This window comes from Aquarana catesbeiana, linkage group LG12 (genome assembly GCF_042186555.1).
Source record: "Aquarana catesbeiana isolate 2022-GZ linkage group LG12, ASM4218655v1, whole genome shotgun sequence".
Taxonomy (NCBI): domain Eukaryota; kingdom Metazoa; phylum Chordata; class Amphibia; order Anura; family Ranidae; genus Aquarana; species Aquarana catesbeiana.
This window is the reverse complement of record NC_133335.1, coordinates 208358059-208379794: the sequence shown is the minus strand read 5'-3', so window position 1 is coordinate 208379794 and position 21736 is coordinate 208358059. Positions and strand designations below refer to the sequence as shown.

At 41.3% G+C, this 21736-nt stretch overlaps 1 protein-coding gene across 6 annotated transcripts in view; it reads left to right on the top strand.

Annotated features, from left to right (window-relative positions):
- Window positions 1-21736, top strand: part of RBM39 (RNA binding motif protein 39) — a 44961-nt gene that overhangs the window by 16510 nt on the left and 6715 nt on the right. For 3 of the 6 annotated variants that reach the window (XM_073606571.1, XM_073606572.1, XM_073606575.1), the window contains 13 exons: window positions 1439-1633; window positions 2033-2098; window positions 2197-2247; window positions 3282-3399; window positions 3523-3675; window positions 5638-5775; window positions 5887-5952; window positions 6031-6235; window positions 6363-6440; window positions 6523-6555; window positions 11210-11269; window positions 14991-15114; window positions 16538-16643. In XM_073606571.1, the coding sequence (XP_073462672.1) occupies window positions 1439-1633; window positions 2033-2098; window positions 2197-2247; window positions 3282-3399; window positions 3523-3675; window positions 5638-5775; window positions 5887-5952; window positions 6031-6235; window positions 6363-6440; window positions 6523-6555; window positions 11210-11269; window positions 14991-15114; window positions 16538-16643 (1393 nt within the window). Of the gene's footprint in view, window positions 1-1438; window positions 1634-2032; window positions 2099-2196; window positions 2250-3281; window positions 3400-3522; window positions 3676-5637; window positions 5776-5886; window positions 5953-6030; window positions 6236-6362; window positions 6441-6522; window positions 6556-11209; window positions 11270-14990; window positions 15115-16537; window positions 16644-21736 lie in introns of those variants that run through there. The other 3 variants (XM_073606573.1, XM_073606574.1, XM_073606576.1) reach the window with 3 other exon arrangements.

The window sequence follows — 21736 nt, the reverse complement described above, 5'->3', positions numbered from 1 at the left end:
TGTAAGGTCTTATATAGACAGGTGTGTGGCTTTCCTAATCAAGTCTAATCAGTATAATCAAACACAGCTGGACTCGAAGGTGTAGAACCATCTCAAGGATGATCAGAAGAAATGGACAGCACCTGAGTTAAATATGAGTGTCACAGCAGAGAGTCTGAATACTTAGGACCATGTGATATTTCAGTTTTCCTTTTTTAATCTGCAAACATGTCAACAATTCTGTGTTTTTCTGTCAATGTGGGGTGCTGTGTGTACATTTAATGAGGAAAAAATTAAGTTAAATGATTTTAGCAAATGGCTGCAATATGACAAAGTGAAAAATGTAAGAGGGTCTGAATACTTTCCGTCCCCACTGTGTATGTATGTATAGATAGATATATAGATATATATAGATATCTATATGTATGTGTACACACACATATATTTGAAGTTATGTCTGCATTAATTCTAATTCGGTGGGAAAAAAGATGGCTGAAACTTCCCCCTTTTGCACATTAGGTTCAAATCACCAATATTTTTGACTTGCGAAAATGACTAAAAATAAAGATTAGAAATACAGGCAGTCCCCGAGTTACAAACCTCCAACTTACATATGACTCATACTTACAAGGGAGACAACAGGAAGTAAGAGGAAATTCACTCCTGTAAGAATTTTGGGGAAAAATGTGTCTCTCCTGAAGGTTTATCACCAAGGCTTGTTTCCACAACAACCCAAAATGTTCAAAATCCAATTGTCATAGGGGCAGAAAGTGAGGTGAAATCTTCTAAACGGCCACAGACAGCAAAACAAACATTACAGGGATGTTAACCCTTCCCTGCTATACACAGGGAAGGGTTAAGTTTGGCTGGAGTTGCACTTAAAACGTACTTGCATACAAATTCAAATTAATAAGAAACCTACAGAAGCTATATTGTTTGCAACCCAGGGACTGCCTGTATAGGGGTTGATGTACTAGATTTTACACTCTGGTTTGCAGAGATTTACTAAAACTAATCAGCTTTCAGGGTTTTGTTTTTCCTTTTTTTTTTTTTTTTGTTTTTTTGTCAAACCTGTATTGAACAAGCAGAAGTTGGCTACCATGCACAGATGCGCCAGATGTTTGCATTCTCCAGTTTTAGAAAATCAACCCCATAGAGCACAAGTATATGGTTTGATGAAGCTAGCCCATAACTGGTGTAGCAGAACATGCATTCAATAGTTGAGAACAAGGCTTATGATGCGTTTTTTTTTTTTTTCCCCCCCAACAGTATTGCTGTTGATAATGATGCAGGTCCTTTCCCCTGCTCTCCTTAGGTTATGAGGGTACTACTGTATATTAAAAACCTGCATGCAAATGAGTGTTTGGAAGTGTACAAGATGTGACTTGGCAATGGTATCAATTGTTTCTGTTTTGTTGGACTAAATTCTTCTGTTTGATTTTTGTTTTACCTTTTAAAGGAAAAAGAAGAGCAAAAGTAGGAGCCGCAGTCGCGAGCGGAAACGTAGCCGTAGCAAGACTCGTAAGCATAGTAAGGAACGGGAGAAAAAAAGAAGCAGAAGCAAAGAGAAGAAACGTAGCCGCAGTAAGGAACGAAAAAGGAGCCGTTCGAAAAGTAGAGATCGTAAATTCAGAGGTCGATACAGAAGCCCATAGTACGTTGAGTCTTATGTAATCTTTTCTTCTTTCACAATAGTTCTTTGCTATATTGAGGAACATTGGGCAAAGTGGTTTAAAACAATAGCCTTAGAACTATTTTGCCAGGTGTGTATATAGCTTTTTTGCTTTTTAAGGACCTGTCTATCCATGTGATAAAAGAAGGTAAAGGGTTCTATACTACATGTAAGATTTACATAACTTCCTTATTTTTGAGTATGGAATGTTACAAGCTGCTTTTTTACCTCTTTCAAATGTCAACCCAGACTATGTTTTAAGTTGGAGTTTAGCCTTTGTCAATCCAAAATTATCTCTTTTGACTTTAGCAATATAGTAATCTGCAAAAAAGAAAACTATAATTTTTAACTTTTTTTTTTTTTTCTCCACCCCTCACAAAGCTCTGGACCGAAATTTGGAGGTCCCATGCGTGGAAAGATGGGAGTACCACATGGTGTGAAGCTAAGGTTTGTAATTGTTTTTTTGTCAGTGCTCACACACCACTTTTTTAATTTATTTTTTTGCGCACAAGTGCATTTTCTAATTTCACTGTCTTGAATTCTAGGCGCAGGTCAAAGAGCAGAAGTCCTCAAAAAAGAGAGAAAAGCCCTGTAAGGTGTGTGTGTGTGAGCTTATTCTGTTAGTTTAAACATGATTTGGTAGTTGCTCTAATATGTATACAATAGAAGGTTCAGGCAAGATGCAGTTGTAAATGACAGTAGTGTGGACCTTCTCACACCCTCCAATCAAATTTTGGCTTTAATGAGTCTACATGTCAAAGGAAAAGAGGTCTATTGGACTGTAGAATAGATCAATCAATCTATTAATTTTTTTTTTTTTTTAAGGAAGAACGTCACATGAGCCAAATAGTTCACTGAACAGCAATATCTTTAGACACTTGTGTAGAACATGCCAAATTTTCACCTGCAAGAATCGGAAGGCTCAAAATATTCCTGTGTGCTCTGGGTGGGGGGGCATTCTCTTTGCATAGTGTTAAAGAGGGAGTCTACCAAAAAAAAAAAAAAAAAAAAATATTAAAAGCAAGCAGCTACAAATACTGCAGCTGCTGACTTTTAATAAATGGACACTTACCTGTCCTGGAGTCCAGCGATGCCGAAGCCGATCAATCGCTCGGCTCCCGGCTGCTGCCGCCGCCATTCTCTGTGAGCGAATCAGGAAATGAAGCGTTGCGGCTTCACTTCTCTGTTCCCTACTGCGCATGCGCAAGTCGCACTGCGTGTCCTAAGTGGTCCCCGCTATCTCCTGAGACCTGTGTGTTTCCCAAGAGACAGCGGGGGGGGGGTGCGGCAAGGGGCATGACTCCCGTGGGAGTCTATTCCAGGAAGTGGGTGCAAATATCTGTAGTAGACAGGTATGTGCACCCCCTCCCCCCTGAAAGGTGCCAATTGTGGCATCGGGGGGGGGGGGTGATCAGATGAGCGGAAGTTCCACTTTTGGGTGGAACTCCGCTTTAACATGACAATTTTTGAACTATGGGTTAGGATAGGGGAGTTTGCTGGATGGATGCAATGGATATTGAATACACTTTATGATGACAGCAGTACTGCTATTTTAAAATTGTAAACCTAGAAGATTTCTTCTAATACATTTTGAAGGTGGTCAACAGAACCATTTTATTTTTTGTTTCAGAGAACCAATAGATAATCTTACACCGGAAGAGAGGGATGCACGTACTGTCTTTTGCATGCAGCTAGCAGCCAGAATCCGGCCAAGAGATCTTGAAGAGTTTTTCTCCACTGTAGGAAAGGTAGGTTGACTAACTCTTTAAAATCTGAAAGCTGTTCTGTTCTAATTTACATTTACTGGTGATGGAGACCTAATACCTTACTTGTATTTTAGCAGTACAATTGCATTTATTATCTTTCCTTAGGTCCGTGATGTACGAATGATTTCAGATAGAAATTCCAGGCGCTCTAAGGGCATTGCTTATGTGGAGTTTGTTGATGTCAGTTCTGTACCTCTAGCCATTGGCTTAACAGGACAGAGAGTCTTGGGTGTTCCTATTATAGTTCAAGCTTCTCAGGTAAGTTCCTTTTTTAATATATTTTTTTTTTCCTGGATAATTGGTCTTTTCTAGAAATATGCTGGCAGTGTTTTCATTGCTGTCTTAGTGCCTGCAAGGTTTTTTTTATTTATTTATTTATTTTTCAAATCGCTCCCTGTGTGTTTTGATCCAGGGCATAGGCTGTACACAGGGGCCTTAACATTATCACAAATTGAGATTAATCTGGGCCTACTGAGAACGCTGGCTTCAGACAGATGACTGTGAGGGAGCAGGGCGTAATTGACTTGTAGAGATGGTAAGGCCCTGTGTGCAGCCTGGACTTGGGATCTGATGATCTTCAGTGTCAAGTCTAAGCTAATTTTTAGACCAGATCAGCTTCACTCTAAAAATTTTAGCTACTGAATGACTTTTTTTTTTTTTTTTTTTTTTTTTTTTTTTGTGTGTGTGTGTGTAGTAGAATTCAGTATTTCATGCATTTTTGTTCACTTTTCTTTTTTACATTTTGTTGAATTTTCCAGTTTTGTGTGTGGGAATGTTTAACTACTTCCAGCCCACAGATTTCTTGTGGGCGAGGGACACATTCTGGAACAATGTACCTGTATGTTGCCACCTGTCTTTCAGGTTCGGGGGTTGCATGTGCTTGGCCATGCCAACATGTGCTATGATTGGACACAGCCAGAGTTTGGCAGCAGATTTAAGCCAATGATTTTGGCTGAAATCAGCTGTGTACAATCAGAGTTCTGTGTATACAAACACACGGAACTCCATGTGCATAGGAACAGCGATCTTAGCTGTTTGTTTTTTTTTTTTTTTTTTTTACCCTGGAAAGCGGGGAGAAAAAAGTTATTAGAAAGTAAAAGCTGCACACACACATTACACATTTTGTTAGGCACACAGTTAACCCCTTTTATTGCTTCTAGATGTTAACCCCTTCCCAGCCAGTGTCGATGTAAGGAATTATCACTAATCGCTGTTAATGTTACTGCCCACGTTAGTATCAGTGACCCTCTCGGATAGTGGGGTTTATTTACAAAAAAATGCAGAGTGCAAAATCTGGTGCGTCTTATAACTTCAGCTTGTTCAATGACGCTTTGATAAAAACCTGGAAGTTGATTTGTTTCTATGCAGAGCTGCACCATTTTTTGCGCACTCAAGTGTTATGTGACTGATCTCACAATGGAGTTGATTTACTAAGTTGCTGATCACCACCCTTACAGAAAAGCGACTATAGCTGTGTAATCTCCAGTGTGTGTGTGTGTATATATCATAGTTTGTAGTTACTATAACTTTCACACAAACCAGTTAATATACACTTATTGGTACTTGTAGCCAAAATTTAGAAAGATTAGATATACAGTCTAACAGAATTTTTTTTTTTTTTCTCTCTATGAGAGAGAGTACAGTAAAACCTTGGATTGCAGGCATAATTCGTTCCGGAAACATGCTTGTAATCCAAAGCACTTGTATATCAAAGCAAATTTTCCCATAAAAAAATAATGGAAACTCGGATGATTTGTTCCACAACCATTTATTGGTTATTCAGTTTATAGTCCTTATATAAAGATTATAGCAATGTGATAGGTTGTGTAACCATCAAACCATCATTCACAAATGGAAGCCTCCACAAGAGGATTAGAAGCAAAGTCCAGCACTGGAGCGATGCGCTGGCAGGACCGCTCCTTCACCGCTCCTGCCCATTGAAATCAATGGGACGGCGCGGCTATACCGCCGGCAAAGCGCCTCTGCAGAGGCGCTTTGCGGTGGTTTTAACACTTTCTTGGCCGCTAGCAGGGGGGTAAAACCGCCCCCCACTAGCGGCCGCATACCGACGGTAAAGCGCTGCTTACAATAGCGGCGCTTTACCGCCAACGCCCCCACCCCAGTGTGAAAGGGCCCTTAATGTGGTGTTTAAACCCACTTGAAGTTCAGGTTTAACATTGTTACAACTAATTAAAGCATTTGCTTTTCTTTCCTTCACAGGCCGAAAAGAACAGAGCTGCCGCTATGGCCAATAATTTACAGAAAGGCACTGCAGGACCAATGAGGCTGTATGTTGGGTCTTTGCACTTTAACATAACAGAAGACATGCTACGTGGAATATTTGAACCATTTGGTAGAGTAAGTACAACAGTCATTTTGGACTGCCTTTTTTTGTTTTTTTTTTGTTTTTTTTTTTTTTTTTTTCTTTCATGGAATACTTAAATTTTTTTTTTTAATTTTTTTCATTAGATCGAAAGCATCCAACTTATGATGGACAGTGAGACTGGTCGCTCCAAGGGATATGGATTTATTACTGTAAGTTTTGAGTTTGTTAAAACCCATTTCATGAACCTTTTTTGTTAAGTTGACTAATAACACGTTTTGTGCTTGCAGTTCTCAGATTCCGAATGTGCCAAAAAAGCTCTAGAGCAGTTAAACGGCTTTGAGCTTGCTGGGCGCCCTATGAAGGTCGGTCATGTGACAGAGCGTACTGATGCTTCGAATGCCAGTTCATTTTTGGATAGTGATGAGCTTGAGAGAACTGGAATAGACCTTGGCACCACTGGTAGACTTCAGCTTATGGCAAGGCTGGCTGAAGGTATGAAAAGTAAATTTACATTTCCCTGGGTTGGCAAGTTGTTGCAGAGCACAGTTTTTTTGGTATATGTGTTAATACGGCTTGATTCTTCATATCTTATGGATTTTTTTAATCTTATCTGTGTCAGGTACCGGTCTACAGATTCCCCCAGCTGCTCAGCAAGCTTTACAGATGAGTGGGTCATTGGCTTTTGGAGCTGTGCAAGGTGAGAACAAACCTCCCTTGTAGCACATTGTAGTTTGTTTAATGCTAAATATTTGAGCTGAATCATATTTTGTCTTCTGCAGATCTCCAGACAAGAATTACACAACAAAGTGAAGGTTTGTAGATCATTTTCATTTTGTGTTTTTTTTTTTTTTTTATTTGTTTTTGGATATTTAGTATTTTACTCTAGTATCCCTCCTACAGGCACATTTTATATTGTAAAACGTTTTAAAGCACAGTCTCTTTAATTTGTTACATTTGCTGAGATCAATATGTTAAAGTGAACCTGTAATTTAGTAGCAGACAGTGAAATGAATGTCTTAATATGTTATGACAATGTTATGTTTAGAGCCTGCCATCTGTAGATTGTTCACCACAGATGTTCTTCTTTACCATGGAAAATTGTTATGGTGAAACATAACTTTTCCTATATACTAATTATGACATACACTGATCAGTCGTAACCTTATGACCACCCACCTAATATTGTGTAGCTCCCCTTTTAGCTGCCAAAACATCCCTGACCTGTCAAGGCGTGGACTCCACTAGACCTATGAAGGCATGCTGTGTTATCTGGCACAATCCATCAGTTGCAGATCCTTTAAGTCCTGTAAAGTGTGAGGTGGGGCCTCCATGGATCAGACTTATTTTTCCAGCATGTCCCACAGATGCTCAGTGTATTGAGACCTGGTAAATTTGGAGGCCAAGTCAACCCCTTGGATTGATGTTCCTCAAACCATTTTTGAACCATTTTTGCATTGTCGTAGGGTGCATTATCCTGTTGAGAGTTCACTGTCATCAGAGTAGGTTTCCGTGAAGGGGGTGTGTGGTCAGAAACAATTTATAGGTAGGTGGTACATGTTAAGTAACAGCCACATAAATGGCCGTGCTTGAGGTTCCCCAGCAGAACTTTTCCCAAAGCATCTACCTCCGTTGGTTTGCTTTCTTCCCATATTGTGTTCTGGTGCCATCTTTGTCCGATGTGCGCACACACACCCAGCCATCCACATTATGAAAAACTGATTTTTAGACCAGACTACCTTCTTCCATTGCTCCATAGTCTAGTTCTGACGCTTGCGTGCCCATTGTGGACACTAGTCAGCATGGGCACTCTGACTCGTCTTCAGGCTACGTGGCCCCGAACTGCGATGCCTTTTTTTTTTTTTTTTTTTTTTTTTTTTCTGTTTTCAATGCTAACTTAGACATTTTTTTTCTTGCTGCCTAATATATCCTAAAAACCTTTTGATGCAGTTTTACTGAGATAATCAATGTTATTTATCTGTCAGTGATCATAAAGTTATGGCTAACCAGTGTAAATAAAGCGAGTGTTAATGACACTCTATATATGCATATATTAATCTTTCACCTTGCAAGCTTCTAGAACAGATGAATGTTTAATTGCCTTTTCCACCTATCCTTCCATTGTTGCAAAGCTACGGGATCACTAATGTGCAAAAAAAAAGCTATTGTAGTGTAAAAAAAATGCTGTTCTGTCATACAGCCAACCATTAACCCTTTCATGCATGAATTATGAAAGTCAGGATTTTTTCCTCTGGGTTTATTAACTCTGGGCATAAAAAGAAGAAAAAACCTAACTTCAATTTATTTTTGTATTTTATTTAACAATTTTTCAAGAAGTTCTTCACGTCCATTCCAGTGGATTGCATGCATTTGAGGTTTTAACTGAGGAAACAATCTAAATGGTATTTGTTCCATTATTCTTTAGGCCTTTCTATCATGCTCTGCACATGAGCTCTACAAAATATAAGGACATTAACTTGGGCCTCATTCACATTGGATGTTTTTAACATGGCTTCTATGGGCGTCTTCTTCCTTTTTTTTTTTTTTTTTTTTTCTAACACGTAGGAGTGTTTCGAAGCACAATGTGCCCATACGCACACTAGTGTTTAGAGGTGGGGGCGTTTAGAAGCAGAAGAACACCACCCACTGCCAGTGCATGCAGGAGCAGCCGTGATTTGACACAAAAACGGCTTGACATGCCTTACATGACACGCATTATATGCGTTTAAACGAGCATTTATCGCTAGGTGCCTTCAATGCTTAAAAATCAATGCATTTCAATGGGCAGAAAAATTCTTATTCTGACTTGGACCCCTTTCACACTGAGGCGCTATAGCGCTAAAAATAACACCTGTAAAGTGTTTTGATGTCACACTGCTGTTTGTGCTCAATAAAGAATTAAGAAGAAGCAATCGAATTGCCGGCATTCTTTTTGCAATTTTGATGTATGGGACACAATGGCTTGAGCACCGTTATTCAGCTCATCCTATAAACATGCGGTAGTGCTTGGGTGAGTTTTTGTCTATATTACATCGCCTGTAAAGCGCCTCTCCTGTCACTCCAATGTGAAAGCCCGAGGACTTTCACACTGGATCGGTGCACTGGCATGACGTCAAAAGTCCTGCAAGTGGCATCTTTGAGGTGCTATACACCGCTCCTAAAGTGCTCCTGCCCTTTTAAATCAATGGGCAGCGGCACTTTTAGGCCCCGAAAAAAGGGCTAGCGGACGAAAAGCGCTGCTAAACCAACGGTAAAGCAACGCTAAAAATGGCGCTTTACTACCAATGCCCTAGTGTGAAAGGGCTCTTAGTGAATAAACGCCAAAAAACATTACATGTCAAAAAATGCGTCACGTTTTTTAAGCCAAAATGCTGCTGCCAGCAGGACAGGATTCTGAGAACTAGCAAAGCATCCAGTGTGCATGATCATGCCTTACTCGCATAATGGAACTTCTCTGCACAAAATGATTTTGTTACAAAGATTGTAGCTATAATTATAACCAGTGATGCATGATGTCCAATGTAGTGGACAGATGATTAACTGTAACTTCCACCCAAGATAAACTAGATACTAGTAAGATACTATTACAATATGTTTCTTTAGGTGTTACCATAATTGATTTTACTTTCGAGGGTCTCCTATAGCAGTATTGGCAAGATATTCCTAAGCTGCTCAGTCTTTCTGGATTTGTCAGCCATCTTTGTTGTGAGACATTTTTCTTGCACTTTCAATGGCTTTTCAATGGCTTTCCAGTGGGTGGCAGTGTATAGGGGGACACAATAGCGTCCTTTGTAATGGGTGATCTGCAACTATACAATCAGAACCCATGCATATACAAGATAACAGCTTTTAAATAGCTGTCCACTGTAGTGGCCACTATGCATGAAAGGGTTAAGTTAGTTTGTTCCCAAATGAAGTCACAAGGAGGCAACAAACATTATTATACTGGATTGTGAGCAATCGCTGCTCTGAGAAGGCATCCGCTGTCTCTGCAGGTGTTCCCACGGCTGCATGAAACATTCCCTAAGAAAGATGAGAATTTAAAAAAAAAATCTGAGGATGAAAGTCAACATTTTTAGACAGTTCCTTCTGTACTCTGCAGTTTTTACCTCCCACTCTATATCCTGCTTCCTTCAATAGGAGACTCTACAGTTAAATAATTTTCTCCATGATATATCAGCAACTGACTTGGAGTCTAGACCTCTGTGCTAGCACTGAGTTTGAGGTGCTGCGGGTGTAGTAGGATTGGGCTAACACAAGAGACGAAAATATGCAAAAATAACAGATCCCATGAGAGTGTAATGTAGGGCCAGGAGAATGAGGATTTGACTCTTAATATCCCCTGGTAAACATAATGTTTGCAGCATGAGAGAATGAAAGAACACACTGCTTCCCAAGGCATCTGTAGAAGTATGGAAGTCCTGGGTATCTAGATTGAACACTCCTTCAAGAAGATGTTTGAAATTAAATCCTGTAAATCATTCATTAGTTTGCAGAAACACAAATTCAATCCGTATTTGTAGTTCTCTGTAAGTGCATGTATGCTGGTATCTGTAGTTCACACTAAAATAAGAACAGTGATTTATTATCTTGGTTTTTGTGCACCAAATAAAACATTTACTGCTGTGTTTTCCAGGCAAATGCTAGGAACTGCATATAAGCAGTGGTCCGTGATGTCTACGGTTCTTTGTCACATGGATTTCTGCTGGAAGATGTGTGTACTGGTTTCTGTAACATTCCGCCAAATCATACATTTGGTGCAAAATATAAATAACCATCATGCTCATTTTGGTGTGGAACTATATGGACTAGCTTGCAGGCACTTGCAAATGGCTTTTTCAGTAGTTTGCAGTACCTGGAAGAAATGTCTTGTAATTACAGGGTCTTTAAGTGTATTGTAAAAATGTAAACAATTCCTTTTTGAAACTTGTTTTACAGGCAGATCCAATGCCTAGTACACATGAGAAAATCGGACGAAAAAAAATCCACTTTTAATGCGATCGTATTATCATCTTATCGTTAGTACACAGCTTTCGAGGGCTGATCATGACAGTTCCTGCAGAATTATCGGAAGGGACAAACTCAAATTTTTCTTGTACAATAGCAGAACAAATTATTTTAATATAGTATTTGTCCGAAAAAATTGTCAGACCATGACCACGCATGCTTAGAAAAGAGAATACAACACATTACATCCTTTCTGAAGTATTATCGGACGAGAAATTTCTTAACTTCAGTAACCTATTGGTTTTCGATGTGACACAAGCATGCAAAAAAAACGGTAATTTGTCCGATATTATCGTGTGTACGAGGCTTAGTGGTACTAAACCCACAACAGTAAAATCAGTCTGTATATGCAATAAAGCATGCTTGTTATACTCACTGTGGAACCTAAGGGGTTAATTTTTCTGCATTGTGTAAAAAAGGCTGTTTGATCCTGTCTTTTCTGATCCTCCCCTTCTTTCACAGTCCCCAAACCATCTCCTGATAGAACAGAACCTTGGGGGCAAGCTGCACATGCTCCGTTTGGTGTGTATTGCTAGAGAGTTTTTTGTTTCGTTTTTTTATTCCTGGGAGAGTGCATGTGATTAGCATAGCAGTCAGCCTCATAGGACAGTCAGAGTAGAATGAAAACTCCTTCAAGCTTTAACCAGACACTGATAGAAGTCTGCTCTAAATGCTGATGACAAAAGGTATTTAACAGTTTATATTTACTAAAACTATTGCATTTGTGTACTGTGGGAGACCAGATGTAGTGAATGCAGGGTCCCGCATCTAGTAACATTTTAAGTTAGAAGTTGTGACCATTAAAACTAGTATTTTACCTTGCAACTGCATTGGCATTTTAATCCTCTGAGAACTTTTTTAACCACTTCCCACCCAGCCTATTGTAAAATAAAGTTTGGGCGGGTGTTTTACTGTTTCGAGTGGACGTCTGATTTCCCAGTGGTGTGCTTTACGCGCACCTCCTACCACTGCTGTGTCCACTGAACACAGAACTGATTGGAACCAGGCCACTGTGTTCGGACCTGGTACTGTGATCGCTGTGATTAATCGCGACGATCATATGCTCACCAAGTAAAGTGTCATGACAGCCATTCATTATTTACTATTGTGATCACAATATGTCACAGTGATCATGGTACAAAAGTAACACCGGAGTCATTAAGGCCTGACATGACACAATGATTGCTGTTAGTGATCATCACTAATAAACAATCAATATAAAAAGGTTGATCCCTTTCCAGAATAGTACAGTCATCAGAGTAGTGACACTGTATGAAATAAAATTGTGTAATTTCTTGTAACCACTTGAGGACCGGAAGGATTTGCCCGCTTAATAACCAAGCCATTTTTTGTGATATGGCATTGCGTCTCTTTAACTGACCATTGCATGGTCATGCGACGACGTACCCAAACAATTAGTCTTTTTCCCCACAAACAGAGCTTTCTTTTGGTGGTATTTGATCACTTCTGCGGTTATTTGCGCTATAAACAAAAAAGCGACAATGTTGAAGAAAAACATTTTTTCCCCCTTTTTGCTATAAAAAAGTATCCAAAGACAAATTAATTTCAGTTTAGGCCAATATGTATTCTTCATATTATTGGTAAAAAAAAAAAAAAAAACACAAACGTATATTGAGTTTTTTTTTTTTTCCTCCCCAAAAGTTATAATGGACAGATCGGACACTTGAAAAAAAATTTTTGGGACCATTGACACTTATACAGCGATCGGAGCCACTGATCACTGTAGAAATGTCACTGGCAGGGAAGGGGATAACACTAGGGGATGATCAAGGCGTTAGGGAGGTGTTTCTAACTGTGTGGGGGGGGGTGTACTCACTAGAGGAAGAGAGATCGCTGTTCCTGATCACTAGGAACAGCAGATCTCTCTCTCCACTCCCCTGTCAGAATGGGGATTGGTCTGTATACATTGAAAGATCCCCATTCTGGCATTGAGGAGCGATCGTGGGTCGCCAGCTACACTCTCCAGCTTCGTGACATTCTACTTTCTACGATTATACAAAACTGTAGAATCGTGTTTCATAAATCAAAACCGTACATTGTGATAAGTGCTCCCTTCACCAGGTGCAATGGAACGCTCACCTGATAGGGTCAAACACGCTCAAGCTCAGTGATTCACATCAGCAGATGACTCCACAGTGACCCCTGCGGGGTCTTTATAGGAGCCATTCACTCAGTGAACATGGAATTCCTGGGGGCAGTCTTGTACCAGTAGGCTAGACTTGGCTTATAGGAACAGGGAATGATTTAGGCAACATTGCAGTAAGCTACATTTCCTGACCACTCGTATAGACCATTCAAGTACATTGTTTTTTGATGGTTGATTTGTGTAACACACAAGATACAATGTCAGGTATACAGTCAGTCTAAACATTGAAAGCTCGCACATGGTATCGCCATACTCGGGAGTAGCAGAATGTGTTATGTGGTGTCATTCAAAGTATGCCCATGCTTTGTGTGAGAAATAACTTCTTAAACTGAAAAACTTGTGTTAAAAAAAATAATAATTTTTTAAACTTGTGGCACAAAATGAAGTCTTCAAAAGACTCTCATGCCTCCTAGAAAATACCTTGGGGTGTTTGCTTTTAAAAATGTAATTTTACAGACATTTCCACTGTCCTGGTGCTCCAGGGCCCTTTTAAAGCCTGAAGGTGCTCCATAGATTTTGGGCCCCTCTGTGGCTTGGCTGTGAAGTCTTGCACATGTGGCATCTCCAAACTCTGGAAACATAGCGGCATGTGTTTTGGGTGTAAATAAGTGTCTGTGCTGTGTGAGAGACGTAAATAACTTTTTTTGGAAAATTCCTTACAAATTAACAAAATTACTACTCTGCATGCTTCTTAGTAAGTACCTTGAATTAACTTTCCAAAAATGAGCCATTTGGGTATTTCTACTGTCCTGGTATTTTGGGGCCTCAAGAAATTAGATAGGCCTTCAGTGCATCAGGATTGATACATTTTTATATATATATCATAGCTTGTGGACTCTAACAGACTAAAATACACTGATTTGGGTTATTTTTACCCAAGAAATGTTAATACATTTTGGTCTAAATTTATGATCGGTTTATGTGCACAATTTGAAGAGCTGAAAAATTATAATTTTTTTTTTTTTTTCTATAGCAAAAATCGAAAAGAAAAAAACAGTGGTGATTAGATGTCACTAAAAGAAAGCTCTATCGGTCTCAAAAAAAAAAAACAAAAAAAAAAAAAACGTATTTTGGGTACAGTGTTGTATTGTTGTATTAGTAATTGGCATTCAAAGTGTGACAGCGCTGAAAACTTAATGTCGTGGGCGGGGGGGGGGGTGGGGGTGGAAGTGTCCTGTATTAAAGTGATTGTAAAGGATTGTTTTTATTTTTAATTAACATGTCATACTTGCCTCCACTGTGAATCTCGTTTTGCACAGTGGCCCCGCACATCCTCTTCTGGGGTCCCCCGGCAGCTCTCACGGCTCCTCCCCCTTTTCAGATAACCCCCTAGGAGAAGTGCTGTCCCGAGGGGGGTTACCTTGTGGGCACGCTCCCGAGTCCAGCATTCGGCATCCAGACACGAATGCTGAACTTGGCCCCACCCCCGCATCATTGGATTTGATTCACAGCAGTGGGAGCCAATGGCTGCGCTGCTATCTATCCAATCATGACAGTGGGGAAAGTGCATCCCCACCGAAAAGAGATGAAGGGGCTCAGGTAAGTAAAACTGGGGGGGCGGTGACTGCCAGGTGTGTTTTTTCACCTTAAGGCATACGATGCCTTAAGGTGAAAAAACACGAGGATTTACAACCCCTTTAAGGTGGTTAAAGCACAGCTTTACTTTCTGGAGTGTAAAAGACTATGTAGGGAAGACCATTGCTTGCCTAGCACCCCCCCACCCCCCCCCTGTGTTTTTAAATTATTTTTCTCCATAAAATATAGTTCTCTATTGATATCCTTTTTAACATGTCAGATTTTCGCTGAAGATTTTTTTTTTTTTTTTTTCCCTTGTTAGTCTTACCAGTGCCATGTAACGGCTTGAGTAGCCATGCATTCTTAACTAAAATCCTTGTATAAATCTGGCCCTGTCCAGTACCACCTCTGGCTGCACTTCCCTGTCTCTTAAAACTGAATTTCCCTCAGTTTTACTGCTGAAGCTGCTGGCAAGTAGGATTTGTGTGTGATTGTATTTTGTGAATCATTTTGTTAATCCTTTTAAGTTTAAAGTAATTGTTTTCTTTCCATTTTGTATAGCTCTTGCTGCTGCTTCTGCTGCTGCCATCACAATGTCTTCAGCCACATTACCTATTCCACCAACAGCAACTCAGCCACTCGCTACTCAGTGCTTCCAGTTGTCGAATATGTTTAACCCTCAGACGTGAGTAAATTCAGCCTTCTGTGGATTATATCTGGTATAATTTAGATTGTATCATAGGGTTTCTCTTACTATATTTTTCTCAGTTTTTCTTTACATTTTTATTTTCTGTGCTATCTCTCAGGGCCTGCTGTTGTATACCATCCATTTAGTTACCTAGCATGCCTGTTTACATTTTGCTGAATTATAAAGTTAGCGACTGGTGGCATATCTGTAAGCTTCTGTGATTTGCTATTTGCTCAATTTTATAAAAACAGAAGCTGTGCCTGGTAGCAGCTTCTTTGCTGCATCTGAGCGATTAAACCATATCAGTACCTATGTAAAGTTTGTATTTTGTAAATCGGCCTTAAAGTGGATGTAAACCCACTCATTTCTAAGTTACATCCATAGTGCTAATCTATAAGGATATACATGCCTCCGGCATGTATCCTTACCTGTCAAATATCTCCGCTTTAGCTGTTTGGAGCCTGCAATACCCCGGATTCTGTGGGCAGGTCTGTTCCACAGGGCTCAGTGGGTGGAGTTGTGATGTTAGTAGACTCCCCACCCAGCTCTACACTTCTTTTGTCCAGGCATCGATATTTTTTACACTGCACTTCTGCTGGCCTCGTGGATTATGTCCCATGAGCACTAACATCCAGTCAAAACCAAGGAAAGTCACCACATGACTTCAGCATGCCCAATCCTGCTGAGGTGTGGAGCAGCCAATCCTGGGAGAGCTGGAGAAGGGGGATATATAAAGTACACAGAATGCCTCTCTCACTCCTGCATGAGATGAGGAAATCACCTGTCACTTGCAGCAAGATGGAAGAAATGGACACATCTTTCTTCAGTAAGATAAAAACTGACAGAAATTGAAAAGGATTGTTCAGAGCTGGACTAACTCTTCGTGGCAAGACTGGGCACAGATGAAATGACATCCTCTGCTGTAACAGATATGAGTCTTAATTAAAAATAAATTTGGCGGTTTACATCCGCTTCATGCAGACTGGGCTTAACAAAAAAGCTGCTTTTCAGGCGTTTGTTCGCACCCCCGCCTGTAAACGCATCTGCGTCCATGCACAAAGGGGCATTTACAGGTGTATTTGAAGAGCAGTGTTTACAGGCAGGGCATAAACCCATTAGGAGAGGAGCTTTTGGGCAGAAAAAAATTGTAATGCGCATAAGCGTTAAGGCCCTTTTGCACAGTAATGCATTCTAATAGTCAGAATAAATATTCTGTCCAATAGAATACATATTTAACCGTTTATTTTTTTTTTTTTGTTTGTTTTTTTTAGAGCAGTTTTTCTCCTGCCAGGAGATGAGAGGTTCAGAGGAGCAGAGCAAAAACTTGCATAACGGCCTGAATGTTTGGTAAATGTCTGTTCAGTTCTGTCTTTACCTTTTTTGTGACTCCTGCAATTTTTTTTTTTTTTTAATCAACCAGGGAAGATGAGCCAGGCTGGGACACAGAGATAAAAGACGATGTTATTGAAGAATGCAACAAACATGGAGGAGTTGTACACATTTATGTAGATAAGAGTTCACCACAGGTATGTATTTTTATTTCAGCAGCCCTGGGCTGTGGTCTTTGTTTTTCGGTTGTGTGGTTTACATTATGTGTTGTGTAGTTTACATTACTTTTGGGTACAGTAAACCATTCAATGGTGGTGGGTGTCACCTTTCATCCAGATTCAACATATCCCTTGTGATTTTGTCATAAATGAGGATTAATACTTCTGTATATCCTCTAAGGCAGGGGTAGGTAACCTTGGCCCTCCAGCTGTGGTGAAACTACAAGTCCCATGAGACATTGCAAGACCCTGACAATCACAGGCATGACTCCTAGAGGCATGATGGCATTTGTTTCACCACAGCTGGAGTGCCAACCCCTGCTCCTGAGGTCTTTTCTGCAGTTTGGTATGAGGTAAACTGCTTATTCACCTTCGTGAGTCAGATTGGTTTGTTTTCACACAGTGGCTTGTAGCCTTGCTGCTTTACTTGGATTCATTCTCCTAAATAAGCCACTCCTGCCTGTCAGAGGTGGGATGAATGACTAGTAGACTAACACCGGTTCTGCTGTGCAGGGGTAAAAACCCCCTACAGGCTGCTTGGCTCTAAACAAGGTTTTATTGCTCCCTAAGACATGTTTTCCCAGTTATAATCTTTTTTTTTTCTTAAATAATCTTTATTAACAATTCTTAATTCACATACATCATATTGTATTAAAACACCTACATGTTCGCGTGGACACACTCCACTAGAGAAGGGACATACATCATATAATACACTAAGGCGATCGGGAGCTTTCCCCTTTTCTCTTTACCTTCCTTCCCTTCCCCCAACCCTCCCACCCTTCCCTTACCCACCCCCTACCTTGGGCCACAACCTTCCCTTTATTCCTGGCACCCTAGACTTTCCAACCACGGGTTCCACATCTTTTCAAACTTCTTAAGGTTCCCTCTTCTAATATATAGGGCTCTCTCCTTCCATATTACCTCATTTATTGTTTTAGCCCACTCATCCACTGCAGGGGGAAGGACTGTTTGCCATCTCTGCATAATGAGCTTCCGGGCCTGGTAAAGACACCTCAGAACGGCTATTTTAACTGCTACCTCCTCCCGTCTCCATACCCTGTATCCAAGAATACAAAATCTGACGTTTATCTCCAGAGAGAGCCCCCATTTGCCCTCAATAGAGCCCACAACCCCCCGCCAGTAGCGTACTAGCTTGGGGCACCTCCATACCATGTGTATCAGATCGCCCTCTTCCCCACACCTGGGGCACTTAGCATCAGTTCTTACACCGAAACGGAATAATTTTTTTGGGGTATAATATGCTCTATGTAACAACATTAGGTGGGAGAGTCTCTGTGCAGGTGAAACTGAAACCTCCTGTCCCACCTCCAGTATTTCTTTCCATTGTGTATCAGTCAGCTTCCCCACATCCTTTTCCCACCCCTGCCTGCAACCCAGATGCTCTGATCTGACAATGGTTTCCTTGCACAGCTGCACATATATTCCAGAGATAAAGCCCTTCATCTCCCCGGACTTAATCACCCTTTGGAGGAGTGTTGCGTCTGTCCAGGCTGGGGGATTTACTCTAAATTGTACCTCCAGTGCCGCTCTCATTTGCAGATACCTAAAGAATGTTTGTCTTGGGATACTGTATTCCCTTTGGAGGTCCTCAAAAGATTTCAATACCCTCCCTCTATACAGCTGGGATAGTCTATTTATACCCCACCTCACCCATTCCTTAAATTCCCCCATAGCCACTATCTCCTGTAGGTTTTTTTTTTATGCCAGAGGGGAGCATATTCTGTAAACCCAACATATCCCATTAAGGTCTTTGTTGCCTTCCAGACTTTGGTTATTAACTTAGTTGTGGGGCCTCTACCAACTAATGAGTCTGCCTCCAATGCTTCTACTACAATTTTATGGGGTGTCTCTAGAGTTAACATACCTCTGTCAGCACTTCCACCCCGAATGTGCTGCAGCTGTGCTGCCAGAAAATAGCACCTCGGATGCGGAAGGGCTATCCCCCCCTCTTTAACTGGCAACTGCAAGCTCTGAAGGCTAATCCTGGCCTTCCCCCTTCTCCACAACAGTTCCCTAAAAAGTGAGTCGATCTTTTTGAACCACTTTTTGTTCAGCCACACCGGCGCGTTGTGTAGCAGATACAGCAATTGGGGCATCCAAACCATCTTGATCAGGTTGCCCCTTCCTGCCACCGACAGGGGCAACCGGCTCCAGATATCTATTTTACCCCTAAATTTACCCAATAGTGGAACTAGGTTGTCTACGATATATTGATTGGGGTCTTTTGACACATTTATGCCCAGGTAGCGAATCTTTGAGACTACTTTTAATTGTGGAATTCCCGACATGTCCGGACCGTTGGGGTTATCTAATGGCAATAGTGCAGATTTCCTCCAATTCACCACCAGTCCTGACACGCTGCCAAACCTTCCCATTATGTCCATTACCTGCCTAAGAGAACCTTCCGTATCTCCAAGAAACAGTAGGACATCGTCGGCATACAGGGCAATCTTCTCCTCTCCTGTTCTTCTTACAAAGCCTTCGATCTTGGAGCTAGATCTAATATAGATCGCTAGTGGCTCCATAGCGAGAGCAAACAGCAGGGGGGACAGGGGGCATCCCTGTCTCGTCCCCCTCTCTAAGCATATTTTCCCTGACAGTTCTTTATTAACCCTAACCTTCGCACTTGGGCCCCTATACAATATTTTTATCCACTTTCTGAAGACAGGACCCAAGCCAAACTCCTCCAACACCCGCCAGAGATAGGGCCATTCTAAGCTGTCAAAGGCCTTAGTTATATCCAGAGATACCACTGCTCTTGAACCTATATTCTCTGTCGGAGTCTGGAGATTCATATATGCCCTCCTAATGTTCATACTCGTGGTCCTATGGGAAATAAATCCCGTTTGATCCACGTGGATGAGTTTATGCATAATTTTGTTAAGTCTAGCAGCCAAAACCCTTGCCAGAATCTTGGCGTCTGTACACAACAAAGATATAGGCCTATATGCCGACGGTTCTAATGGGTCACCCCCTTCTTTATGAAGCAGGATGATATTTGTTTCAGTCATAGAGACAGGCAGACACCCTCCCTGCAGAGCCCAGTTCAGCGTTTTCAGCAACTCCGGCAGGAGGATTTTCCCGTAGTGCTTATAGACCTCTATCGGGAGACCATCCGGCCCCGGAGATTTTTGATTTGCCATTCCATTTACAGCTTGTTGTAGTTCAGCTAGTGTAATTGGCGCATCTATACCCTCTCTATCCTCTTCAGTAACTGCAGGGACCTGTATGTCTTTAAAAAACTTCTCCATATCCTCCTCCCCAACGAACCCCTGTGACCTATACAGGTTTTTATAATACCTCTCAAATATATCCGTAATTTCTGGGCTCTGAGAGGATATCTCACCACCTGGGGTCCTGATTGCCGGGATCACCGAGGAGGAGGAGTTGGTTTTTACCAAATAGGCCAGCATGCGACCCACACTTTCTCCTTCCCCAAAGGTCCGTTGTTTCAAGAAGAGTTGCTTATTTTCACCCCTCTTCAGGACTGCTGTTCTATAGGCCTCCTGTTTCTCCTCCCACAGTTTCTGCCTCTCTGGTGTAGGGCCTTCTATAAATTGCTTCTCTGCCGCCTCCAGTTCCCTCCTAATTCCCTCCTCCCACTCCCTTGCCCTCCTCTTAACTCCTGCCACCCCCTGAATCAAAATACCCCTAAGGAACGCCTTCAGTGTGTCCCATTGTACACCTGCTGTCGTTGAGCCTTCATTAAATTTTAAAAACTCTTCTAATTTTGTTATTATCTTCATTGGCTCCCCTATTAACTCCAACCAATATGGACTTAACTTCCAGGGCCCTCTAACCTCCCTGACCCCTAAACCCACTGAAGCCACCATCAGGGAGTGATCCGAGACCCCTCTCGGATAGTATACTACATTCTTTATTATTGGCACTGCCTCTGCGTTCCCCAGGGTCATATCAATTCTGGAGAAGGTGGAGTGGGAGGACGAGAAGCACGAGTACTGCCTTACTCCAGGATTCCGGACCCTCCACAAATCCAACAGTCCTGCCTCCTCCAGGAAGCTACCCAGCCGGCCCCCTGCTACACTATTTACTTGGGCTCGCGGTGGAAATCTGTCCAGCTCTTTATTCAATACCTCGTTGAAATCCCCTACTACTATCACCGGGGTATCTGTTTTATCCATCATAAACTCCATTAAGCTATACAGTACTTCCAATTTAAATGGTGGAGGGATATAAATATTAGCAATAACATACATTTTGCTTTCAATAGAGCAATATAAAAAAACATAACGACCTAAACTATCTGTCCTGGACTGCCTACAGGAGAACATCACATTTCTTGTTACCAATATACTCACCCCCCTGGAATAGGAGGAATACACCGAGTGATATTGGGCCTGGAACCTTCTACTTGGAAGACCTTTTATCGTATCCTTTGTCAAGTGAGTCTCCTGTAGGCAGACCAAGCCCACCCCCCTTATCTCCAGCAGTGAAAAAATGGCAGCCCTCTTAATTGGGTTCCCCATCCCCCGTACGTTCCAGGAGCCTATTTTAAGGTCTTTAGGCTGCATTAGACAAACAACAGACATGAATTAGTACCAGAAAGCCAACAACAATGGGCATCTTCCACTTGGTATACTGTCTTGTGCCAAACTTTAACACCTCCCTACCCCTCATAATTCCCCCCAGAAAGCAAAAAGAAGGAACCCCCATGGGGCAGCCAAAGTGGGACCCCACCCTTGATACCAAGCTGTGTATTACATATAGCAGAACAGGAGAAAACAACACAACAAAAGACAAAAAAAAAAAAAAAGAAGAAGAAAAAAAAAAGAGAGAAAAACCCCAACTACCCTCTGTGCTTCATTACCATTATTTCCCTTTCTAATAAACCTACTACGTGTCCCCCTTTCCTCTTTCCCCATGTTCCTATTGATAGAGGATCCCTCCAAGCTAAGTGCTACATCTTTAAAATAAAAAAAACAGAAAAAAAAAAAAAAAGGAAAAAAAACCTTGCCTTAATTCCCCTCTGTGCTTCATTACTGTTATTTTCCTTTCTAGTGCACATTCTAAGTGTCCCCCTTTCCCTA